General features: G+C 36.0%; 1 protein-coding gene across 4 annotated transcripts; it reads right to left on the bottom strand.

Moving 5' to 3' along the window:
- Positions 1-1599: 1599 nt before the first annotated feature.
- On the bottom strand, positions 1600-12311 carry LOC140791319 (serine/threonine protein phosphatase 2A 55 kDa regulatory subunit B beta isoform-like). Of its 4 annotated transcripts, none has more exons than XM_073141847.1 (14): positions 11932-12311; positions 10698-10801; positions 10510-10605; positions 10315-10434; positions 9199-9402; positions 8919-9010; positions 7632-7750; positions 4560-4683; positions 4281-4404; positions 3565-3633; positions 3361-3452; positions 3183-3260; positions 2503-2570; positions 1600-2427 (listed from the first exon to the last, which is right to left on the bottom strand). In XM_073141847.1, exons 1-14 carry the CDS (start codon positions 12044-12046, stop codon positions 2291-2293), a joined length of 1542 nt encoding a protein of 513 aa, XP_072997948.1. In that variant the 5' UTR covers positions 12047-12311; the 3' UTR covers positions 1600-2290. The 4 variants fall into 4 exon arrangements, with proteins under 4 accessions (XP_072997948.1, XP_072997939.1, XP_072997956.1 ...); XM_073141838.1 differs by having other exon boundaries at positions 9196-9402; positions 11932-12306; XM_073141855.1 differs by having other exon boundaries at positions 1600-2421; positions 9196-9402; positions 11932-12293.
- Positions 12312-12357: the final 46 nt, after the last annotated feature.

The following is a 12357-nucleotide window of genomic DNA, read 5'->3' as shown; positions in this document are numbered from 1 at the left end:
AAGTTGAGTTAGGACTTTGTCACATTATGTTCTATTCTTTGGTAAAAAGGTCTCAATCATATTTTAGGACAGTGATATTAAACTAGGAAGGGTATATGTCTTGTGATTACTAGGACAGTGATATTAAATAAATTGAGAATAGTTAAAGTGATTAGAAAAGTGCGACTTCCTACATGAAGTTTGAACTCATAACTCCAATTCACTCAAAAACTTAAATTATCAAGTAATGGACTAATAATATATTTAGCACCCATAGAAAGATTTTGAGAGTAGGTAGTGATAAAATAAATATCCAATTGTTATTCAATACAAAAGTAGTTGTAGTTGGGCTTTCCATCATTCTTATGGCTTTATATATATATATATATGTATATATCACTGCCTAATTAATTAAAAGGTTCCTTTTCTACATGTTCCTAACTCTTATATTTAATTGTTGATTAGGACTTAGCCAGGTGTCATATAGTCTAGAGCACAAGTGGGAAAGAGAATTTTATTGATTGGGTAGCAATTTTAATAGAACAAAAGAATGATGCAACAGACCAACTAGAACAAAATTTAAGTCACTATCAGTTTGCATATACTAATTATCAAACCATTGCCTGTTTTTATCACTATATTATAGTTAGATGAACTGTTCCTCTCATTTTGATTTCTTTAGCTTAAGAGTTGGTAGCTACAGAACACACCTTATATTCCATAGTAATGCTCAAGTTGAGAAGCAGTTTAGGATCTTAATTATTTCTGTCATCAGTAAGATGACAAAGTATTTGATCTCAAGTTAACTTACTAATAAATGCCCATAATTCTCAGGTAATCTTTATCCTGTGCTCTTCTCCACAAAAGAAATTTAGTGATGAATTATATCTCTATGATTTAGTTTGATTTTAATTTTAACTTAAGCACTTTAACTCTCACGTATATTGCACAATGACTAAACTATCCGTGTCATCTTCAAATTAGACTATAATTCTATGGATACAATTAACAATTGACGAACAACTTCAACATGGTCTAAATCATAGAAGATTAACCGCTTAAGTTTAAAGTACAAAATAATAAGTTAAAATTAGGCCGGCCCACATTAAAGTAAATTAAAATTTCTCCAAAAATTTCTCACCTAAAGTTAGGTTTGTTTCTTTAGAGAGAAGCATTATATTCCCACTTGTTTCTAAATTTTGCGGATTGTGAGGGAAAAATGTCAAGGTTTGGTCATAATTCTCTTTCTAAGATGGACAAGGAAAATAACTGTTCAAGGTTGACAGGGAGATTGTTAGAAAGACTAGTTTCAAGCCATAGTTTCCTATTTCACTCGAACATAAAACTAATTAGTTCATCTCTACATGCTTTTAGAAAGAAAACTTCTCTTCATAATTATTTATTCTTATAAATCTCTTCTTGGGTCTCTTGTGGGAAGAAAACATTGGCTTCTATTTACTCTCACATTCCACAGTTTTGGATCTTATTGTTTCATCCTCAATATGATGACAACTTAGGAGATGCTCATAATTCTCATGCTAATCTTACATACCACAGATAGGGTACTTTGAGTTGCAACAATAGACAACAAAAAGAAAAGAAAAATACACAAGAAAAGAGTGGAAATCACACTGTTATGAAGTACTTGATAAAAAGAAAAAAATTTCAACACTAATCATGATCCAATTGATACAAAGATAAAATTAGCATGCCTTGAGAGACAAGCTAAAACAACTATAACTGCCATAAAATACATGAACACATACAATAGCTCAACATTTGTGCCGACTTTATTCTGATGTTTAAATAAATTGAACAACACTGGAGACGAAATAATTAGGAAAATGTAACAACACTACAAAATATAGCAATAAGCAGCTGGTGCTTTAAGTGGATAAAAGATTGGTTAGGAAGCACAGGTGAAAGATAATAGTACGTTTAACAACACCTGATATGCAGATACTTGCGTGCATTTGCTCACATGGCAGGATAAGCTGAAGAAAGACTTTCTGGAATTTTAGAGCCCTTTGTTCAGCTTTTAATAAATTGTAGGAGAACTACAATAACGTTTCAGGACCAAAATAACCGGCATGATTAGAAAAGATTTTGCACCACTCCTAAAAGAATTGGAAGACAGCTGTTCACCAGAAACATAGACGCTAAATTCCCTCTTTGATTTCGGCTGCCTCCTCTAGGTTTAATCGGAAAGATGTGAGGATCCACCATTTGCATGTAAAAGCCAGCATCTTTCACAAGAAGCGAGTCGAAAATAAAGGAGTCCCAAATATTATCTTGCTTCCCAGGGCTATCTCTACGTGCAATACATATACAAGCTGTTTGCAGCAGCGGATGCAATAAAATTTTCAGTTGGGTGCCAAGCTAAATGGAGCAACTTGGTCGTGAAATCATGCGAGTTTCCATTGACATCAATTCCTGAATTGTCTGCCCCTATTACATGATAATGCATTAATGAGACGTAAACAAGGATGGTGAATTACTTTGTAACAACTCATTTGCACTTACCTCTTCTGACTGCACGTGTCAAACTGCTGAGAGATCTTGATGGCTTTGTTGAGTTTGGAACCTGACGCCTATATGATTTCCACGCACAACAGTAAAGATAAGATCAGACAATGGAACTATTCTCAGAAACATTTAAAATGGATTATTCTTTCTTTATATATATATATATATCCAGCTATATGGATCTTAACAGATTATCCAGTTATTCTGATGACTGAAGCCAAATGAAAAAAAACCTATTTCACATACATGAATTTCGATACAGTTAACAAGATTATGATGCATTTTGAACCAATTCTCTATTGCCCAACAAAACTTTACAGCTATAAATTTGTTGTCAGCTTTTCAATCAAACCTCAGGACAACAGTACATTTGCTATACATTCTCCTAGAAGCAACTCTATGGACCACCAGAAATTAAACTGATTCAGACCTGACTGATCTCTGTTGTCAAAGACTCAAGACTTTCAAAGGTAGACCAAGAAAATATTTAGGGCAGCTTGATTTCTCAGTCACGATGAGAACATATAGTTTCTACAAGCACAAGTTAGGGTGAGGAGAGCAATAAGAGAAATTTGAGAACATGATAAAAAGAGTAATTTTAATTATTATTACTTTTTTTTAACTTTTTGGTGACTGATACTAAACTAAAATAAGTTCCCCATGTAATACTGCCATACCTCATTGGATTTCTACTGGTTTCCAAAGTTGTCGCCTCAGTGCTTCCAGGAGTACAACCAAATACACGAAATAGATTACTGCAGATGTACAGACAGTAACAACATCATCAACATAGAGGTCAGAAATGCAGTAAAGAAAATAAAAATAAAGATTTTAATAGTGATGTCAGAAACACACCTATACGAACCAGTTGCCACCCGCAGTCCATCACCACTCAGAGTACACTCAAATTTGTCAAAGATTGAATCATTCTCATACAAATCACAAAGCTGAAAGAAAATAAACCATCACAACCCATAACCAGGTTACATTCATGTCATGCTTGCAAAGGACAAACTTATAAAAGTCAGATCTATTACAGTGAGGCAAGAAAAGACACACCTTTGCCCTTAAATATTCATGGACCTGGAAAGTTGCAACAGGACCCGAATCCATGTTTATATCCCATAACTGATACATCAGAAGAAAGAAAAAAAGATGATGCAATAGCTTGTAAAAGAGCAAGAACAATAAAAATGACTTCCTCTTTATGGAAGGTGAAAGATTGCAACCAAGACCACATCTTAAAGAAAATTCAATCCTAGACTATACATCAGTACGACGTAGCAAACATACTTCTAGAATATAAGAACTGTAAAATATGGTAACTTCTTACTTCGTCCACATTCAGTATTCAGTGAAGAAGAAATATCCATCATTCTTTGTTTCCCTCAAAAACCACAGAAATGCCTGGACTTTTAATAAACGCTCATAGCACCAAAAGTACCATGTATATCTGAACCCCATAGAGGGTGGCAGGTGGGAACACAACTTAAGCAAGATCTAACAAACAGTGGCCAAGCTCTCATGGATCATAAGGCTGGGAAGGACTCTAAATATATGGTAAACTTGCACGTTAATCTTATTTTCTACTTTGAGGCATGCCCATGATTGAAATATCACGTGCATGTACCTTTGCCATTAAGCCAAAGTAAAACATAGATGCTGTGAAGTGTAAACAGCTTTGTCATGGTGGAAAAAATCAGCAAATCATTCATAGAGAAATCTGAAAAGCATACTGAGAGTAATATCACTGATATAAGAATTAAGTGATGAACCTTGAGAGTCATATAATCCCTACTAAGTAGGTGCCTTCCATCACTTGCAAATTTAATGTCAGAAATTGATGCAATGATCTCTGTGAAGAATGACCTTGAGCCTGCTGTTAGATGCTCCTCAAATCTGCTTGAAACGACAATTCACCCTTGTTGGAACAAAAGATTGTGCAAATTAAATAGCTTAATAAAAGATGATATTTACAAACATGTTCCAATTTCATGCTTGTACAGAAGTAACAAGTTTACTGCAACTATAGAAGTAAATGAGAGGTTACTAACAGCTTCGAGTGGTTGTCACACAATGCCGACTGGCGCAGATCAATAAGCCGGATTGAACCCTTTGAGCTACTATAGGCTAACATACTACAATGTGTTGGATGGAACTCAGCAGACGTTATCACCTCTGACATAGTAGAAGAAGTTACAATTAAATATCTTTCAAAATGGAAAAGTTCCTAATCCATGAGAATTTACTTTCATAAAAAAACGAAAGAGAATATGAAATGGAAATTGGTTAGAAGGGAAAACCTAAGGAGAAATCCATGACATTAACTGCAAGCGAATTATCTAGTTATCTAGACTGTTATTGTGATACTGGATTCATAACACAGCTGGAAGGCTGAAGATCTTGACTAAGGATGTTATAGAAGATAGTGTCTAACATCACATGTTTTGATAAATGTTTTCCCTCAGTAAATCGTAATATCTTATATTGCTCAAAAATAATTAAATGAAAGAACAAATGGACTAGAAAAGAATTAAAAAAAAAAAAAAAAGCTTCTCCTTTTTACTAGTAACAACCAGCTTCCTACAATGACTCATAAACTAGGTCCTTGTTTGGTTATGTGACAAGGATGTTTATCTGTGGATAACTTCCTAGTTATCACATATTTTGGACCAAAAATAAAAGAAGTTCCGTGGATAAAACTAAAGAGACTGTGCTAAGTCCCAGACAAAACTATGATATCACAGATTTCCTTTCTTGGCCCGGGGTGTAATAATAAGCCCCTTCTATTACTGTTTTTTAATGCAATGCCATTCCAGAAGCACCCGGTCAAATCCTTTTTGAGTTTTATCATGTTTCTATGTTTGCTTGCTTTCCAACAAACACAAAGTAGGACAAAAATATAGTCAGTTATGCATGATAAAGATTCCCATCCATCCATGATCAATGTCGTCCTTATAGCACAAACAAGTGGGCTACAACTTCACATACTCTGTAGTCTGTATATGATGAATACAGGTTATTAATAGCATGTTAAGAATGCAATTTTTCTGTATCTACTTGTAGAGAACAAACTTTTACTTCAGAATATACCTTCTTAAAAAACAACACAACAACAACAACAACAAAAAAATGGTTCACCTACGCACACATCGCATCAGTGCATGTGTGTTTTCAATCATTCATCGCTAACAGTTTGTGTGAGTAAATTGGTAGTAGATGAGCTTCAACCGGCCACCTTTCATGATCAGGCAACTTCTCAGAGTATGGGGCTTCAGCTTGAACCCTTTCCCGGCTGCTAGCGGAGCCCGAATGAGCCCAACTATGGCACCCAATTTGGCATCGTTATAGCCACCTTGATCCATGCCATCGTCCACCTTGGAGCATGACAAACCCCCTCCCACTTCTCTCGATTGCCTATCCCTGCCCCACTCCTCTCTGTGTTGCCTCCCCCTTCCCCAACATTTAAGTTATCACAGCTTCCTCCTTCCTCTTCCTCACCTTGTCTAACCTTGTCATGTTTTGAGATCCCCTCCCCCCTTTGTTGGTCGTCCCTCCTCTCACCCTTCCTGTGTTGTGGATGCGTGCGGATGGGAGGAAGAGGGTGACCCCCATTCTCTTGGTGTAGGCTAGGTCCCGAGCTAGCCTAAGCTCGAGCCCATAGAGGCTAGGCATACCGAAGCCTATGCATTTCAGCATGGTGTCTTTCTAGCCCATTTAACTCCGACCGAGTCATTTGTTCGTGTTATTCAATCTTTTGAGTTTAGATCAATGTATACCTCAAAGTAGACCTAGTTTAGAGTGAAGTCTCCTCGTCACCAGAGAGACTAGCCATTTCAACCAAGTGAGATATCTCCCATTGCTATTAATCAATATTTGTGTGCTGGTGAATTATATATAATAGAATATATCATAAGTGGTATGGTAGGTCTCACTGGATCATTGCATTGCATGACATTTCACAATGCTTGCATTAGTCACTAGATGAATGTAGAGAAAATTAGCATATGTGAGAGTCAAATCATGCTAATTAATATAACTTATTGTATGCCTTATGTCGTATATGATGATATGATATTTATGTACTCATGCCTTTATCATGTTAACATATAAATCTGTCATGTTATGCAATATTTTGTACATTCTCATGCTAGTGATAGTACCACTTGCTCATCCTTATTTGATATATGATACAAATTGATCGCAATCGTGGCAGAAGCTTTGTAGCAGTTCACCTAGTGAGACACTAGGCCTATTTTATTACTTATTTTGTAATATCTTTGTAAATAGACATTTTTCTCTTTATTGTATTTTATTTTTAGCATGTACTCTTATATTAAAGGACTCTACCCATTTTTGTACTATTAATGGGCTTGTTGTAACCTATGGGCTCTTCTGTTGTTTCTACTATTTTAATTTTATATAGTGATGATGTGTATATTGCTAGTTCTTTCATCCTCCATGTAAGTCTTATGTGCAACCTCACCTGAGGGGCACATCACAAATTTGGAGTGTTTTAATAGCTAAGCTGACTTAATCATCTCTATTTATACAATACAGCTCTGTCTACAGCTTCAATAATCAGCTAAACCAGATCATAATCAATATCGGACTTGTGTTTGTATCTTCTTCTCCCTTAACCAACTACAATGGAATCCCAGGGTGAAAACATTCTTGACTCAGCCATGGCAGGAAGAAGTATAATGGTACTCAAAGACTCATAAGTTTTAGCAACTTCACATGGCTAACACCAATAGATAGCAAAGAATTGGTAATCTAAGATTCCAAAAGATTCAATTCATCAGTGGTATCTAGCATGACAAATATAAGGAGCAGGAAAATAAAACACAGGGCAAAACAGAATAAAAGAACATAGAATGTGATCCAGTGCTACGAAACTGAGTGTGCCTGCCCAAGCTGACCTCACAAGGAAATTCGAGCTTAATTTTCCACAAAAACACAGCTCATTTTTAAGCACTTAGAGCTTGATCAACTCTTCTTTTGTAGGAGATCAAACTCAAACATACTTTGAGCAGCTGATAGTGTTCACTGTTCAGAACAGTCAATTTAATTCTATGCATCAAAAAGTTACTACCATAGTACCATTGCAGGAAGAGATCACCTACCAGTTAGGTCCTCCATATTTGCAGGCTTCACATCTACAATGTTAAAGCTCTGATTGCAGACTTCCAAATTCCACAGATTTATCCGCAGATCATCTGCTGATATGAATGTCTCACCATCACTGGAAGGAAAATAGAACATCAGTAAGGAATGTAGGTATGGCATATCCTGGAATGAGTAAAGAAGATACACATACAGCATTTTAATTTCCATAGAAGTACTATGTGGTTTTGCATACAAAAGCCAAAATCACAATTACCTCAAGATGTATAGCAGTAAGCAACAGTACAAAGAAACACAGCATGCACAGCAGTATAAGCTATAATATGTTGGTATTATGTTATGCTAATACTGGCACCTGAGGAGCGAACATAACTGATAAAATCCTCTGCAAGTTGATAAAAAAAATGGATACAAATGTTCACCCAATATTAGGGGGGTAATCTAGCTGAGCTTTGTTCAAGCTTGGCTTGAAATTAATTTGAGCCTAAGCCAAAGATCAAGCTTGAATTGATTAATTTCAATTCAAGCCTATTTGAATCCAATTTTAATCAAGCTTGAATTGACTACACTTTGTAAAATCAAATCAAATATGTAAGCAGATTGAAGCTTACTATATATATATATATGTATATAGTTATTCATCTATTTATTACTTGTATTAATATACAAATAGAGCCTTTTATTGAACCGAGCCTTGTCAGCCGGCTTGTGCTCAAGCTAGGATTGAAATTAAATTCGAGCCTGATTCAACTGATCAAGCTTGGCTCGTTTCAAAATATTAGCCGAGCTTGATCAAGCAGGCTTGATTACTTTAATAGCCCTACTCAACATCCCCCAATACTAGCCTTATGCAATATCCTAGTAAGGAAAATGTTCCCCAACCATTTTCTGCCATCAATGGGAAGATTCATATTAATTTAGAAAGAGAAAAATGGACCGAGTCACCGAATAGGAAGAAATTATCTAGACTAATGAAAAGCGCTTTTCAGAAATATAAGCTTTTCGTTACTCAGAAAACAAGCTCAGGCTTGCTCAAATGGGTGATTGTGAAAAATGCATTTCTTTTGTCCAGGGGAGAAAGAATTCCATCAAAACTCCTCAGTAACACCCATATGCTAGATATACATGGGTTTCTCTGGGTACGAAATGAGCCACTTTAAATAGGTTCATTGCTCTAGGCCAAGAATACAATTAATCAACTGGAGTATACATATCTGTGACTTGACAAAGATAAAACTGAAGCAACTGCACTGATTAAGATTATCTGGCAAAAGATATGAATAAACCTGTTAGTTGAAATAGAATTAATGTGGTAATCATGAGCATGAGCATATATCCTTCGACATCTAGCAACAAGGTTTGTCTCTTGGCTCACCATCTACATTTGCAATGGAACAAAAGTTAGAATTTCATCAATAGAAAGAAAAGGGCATAATAGTGTGCCAAAAATATCTAAAACAAAACAAAGAAAAAAAAAATCTTGCTTCACTGTAGAGTATATCTTGCGGATAAATGTTTTTATACATCAATTTAGTGTGGAAAATAGGCTGAGCTAAGTACAACTACCATGGGCAAACGCAAGGATGGAAGCCCTCCAGGAGGAAATGAGAGGTCGCTATTCAGAGAACTGTAGGGCATTTTAGAACCTGTACCATTTGGAAGATTTACTCGAGGACTACCTGTACTGGAGCTAGCAATGCTATAATTTTCTACAGCCTGGGAAGCATCAATATTGAACTCAGTAATTTGTTTCACCTTCTTCTCTTGCACCTATAAATTCATCAATAGGAAATGAGCATAATGGAAACTTAGTGCAAGATAACAGTTTGAAAGAAAAGGAACATCTATTAATGACAGAATAAAACCTGTAATCAACTTAAAACCAACAATGCTACAGCAGCAAGCATTTCTGATAAATGCACTTCTAAAATCAAATCTCTTTTGTAGTCTAACATACATAAACAAAAGAAATGCAGAAAATGCAGAAATTCCAGTAACAATCACAACAGTACTTATGTTCCAAAACTCACAAATTTTCAAAAGTTTCAGGAGACCCAAAAACAGTATCCAAAGAGAACTACAAAAAATTATTATAATCATTGTTTGCTTCAGTTATATACATATGTATGGTCATAATATTATCTCATATAATGACAGATGTGTCCTAAAGCTCATTGTCATTTATGTAGGTTATTTGGACTTATCAATTGCAAGTAGGACCAAAATAAAAACCAAAGATCACTTTATGTTGATGACTATAGTTATGTTCAAGGTTTTGATTATTGGTTTTAGGTTCAGGATCGGCCACCTAAAAAAATGATACATATCAGCAGGATCAGTCGGCCATCTCGGTATTAGACTTTTTAATTATAGAAAAATTAAAATTTATTATAAAATGCAGAAAAATCTAAAAATTCAGAAAAAAATAATAAATAAAACAGAAAAATGGCACCCATGTGTTTAAACATTAAGAGGAGCAAAGAATGATTATCTTTTAATCTCTTTCTCTCTTTGGGGATGCAATCAACTCAAGAAGCAAATAAAAACTAATGATGTAGCAGACTTTGAGTAAAAATAGAAATTGCACAAACCAGTATAGTTTCTAGGATATCAAAAAGGATAAATATTGAAATAACATGAAACTTAAAGAGGAGAACAAGAATGTTATTCTTATGGTCTTACCTTCCAGTATTTAATTGTTTTGTCATTTGTAGAAAGAAGAAAGAGTGCACCATTGGCTGTTTGACACCATCTGATCTTGTTGATCTTCTCCTCTATTTCCAAGCTTTTTAAATAGTCAAACTGAAATATTATCATAAAATCAGAAAAAAAAATCAACATAAGTATCATCCATTATCATCTGCCCATCACTAGTACCTCAGGTTCATGACTCTGAAACTCGGTTTTGTAGCGGAACTCAGGACGCCGACTAATTGGACAATCTATTCTCTCCAATTCTGTTTGACTACCATGCTACACATCATATAAGAAAATGTAAAATTTGAAAAGAAAACCAACATACAAAAATAAGATATAAAGTGTTGTAGAAAATGAATTTCACGTACATCCTTGACATCTGTCCTCTCAAATAAAACCACACGTCCTCCTCGATCTCCAGTGGCAAGATAGTCGCCATATTTATCAAATTCTATTGCAGAGATGATGTCAACTGGAAATAAGGTCATCAAGTCAGCAAATAAAGAAGAAGTCTGCAGGAGAGTGATGAATTTGGTGAAAAGAGAGAAGATGGAAGGAAAAGCAATTCAGCAAGGAAACAAAAATGGAAGAGAAAAAGCATAAAGAAAAGTCAGGATGAACAAGGAAAACCAAATAAAAAGATCATTAACTACTATGGATGAAGCTATATATAGAAATTGACACCTAAAAAAGATCAAATATAAGATGGGGGAAAAAAATCAATTTATTGGATTTTATAATACACTAAAGAAAACATAAAAAATATTGAAGCACGTGCATTAGCTCATGGCAGCTTTATTGCCTTGTTCCGGTTACTTTCTATTCCTAATCAAGCTGCTTCACTGGTTGAAGAAACAAAGTCATAAACTTGAGGTCATTCTAACTTTTGAACTGTAGGAGAGAAGGAAACCTAGCCAAGCTTCAAAATGAGATCTCGCATGACAAAACCTTTGGCATCACCATTCACCCTGTAAAAACTCCACCTTTTGTCCTTATTACAGCATTTATGCGTGCTACTTCTTCAATAGAGATGCAAAACTAGAAAGCTTTAAAGGTAAAAATAATCTGAATAACTATATTCTCATCCCATAGAGGCCAAATTCGATGAATGCAATTTACTTACCTTAGACCAGCAACTTTAAGAGAATTCACAGCAAGGACAAAATAGGACAAAATTTGAAATTCGAAGACTATTAAATTCTCAAAGGAAAACGATAATAAGAAAAACTAGCCAAGAAAGAGAAGCCCTTGCTGTGAATAACTAAGACTCGTAAGCTAAGATATACTGCAACACATTCAATTAACCAAAGTACGTAATCAGATTCTACTCCAACTAAGTATCGAACTCCCTCTCCACTGTAATAACACGGCCGATCCAATCCCAGATGAACCCGGAACAAAAGATAGCACTTTAATCAGTAAATCCGCAGGTAAATCAGCAAGAATGAGATTAGAAGGTGCCAGCTCAAGAAAGAACCAACTAAATATAACTGAGCCATTTCATATTTCCATTAATCTCCAAGCAGAGCTAAAAGACCGGCAACCGAAATTTTCCAAAAACCAACCGGATCTTACACAAATCACGAGATACAAGGATCATACCTTCCTGTACCTCCTCCCCAGCAGTCCTCTCCCCGAACACCTGCGAGAATCTCCAATCAAGCGTCGGTGGCGGCGCCCCCGGCCGCCTGGGTTCCTCGGCCCCTTTGCCGTTCATCCTTCGGCGCGGACTCCGGCGAGATCGCGCCAATATTCGTGCGGCATCAAAGATCCGATACCGCGCGTCCACCAGAGATCGGAGGCGATCGGCGGTCGAGCGACGGCGCAGCGATTCGCCGGGGAGACGGTTTCGGCTACCGTCGAGAACGAGGGTTTCGCTCTTCTCCCTTGTAGCTTGGCGTTTTAATCATTGGAGAAGGCTTCTCCCTTCTTGTGCAAACGACTTTGAAAGGACGAAACTGCCCTTTAAGATCACCCGCCATTCTTATTTATCCACAGCTAGTGTTTAGTTATAAGGACGAGATAAGT

This window comes from Typha latifolia, chromosome 1 (assembly GCF_019914945.1).
Source record: "Typha latifolia isolate L0001 chromosome 1, TyphaL0001v2, whole genome shotgun sequence".
NCBI lineage: Eukaryota > Viridiplantae > Streptophyta > Magnoliopsida > Poales > Typhaceae > Typha > Typha latifolia.
Note: the sequence above shows the minus strand (reverse complement) of the source record. Positions and strands in the feature narration are given on the sequence as shown.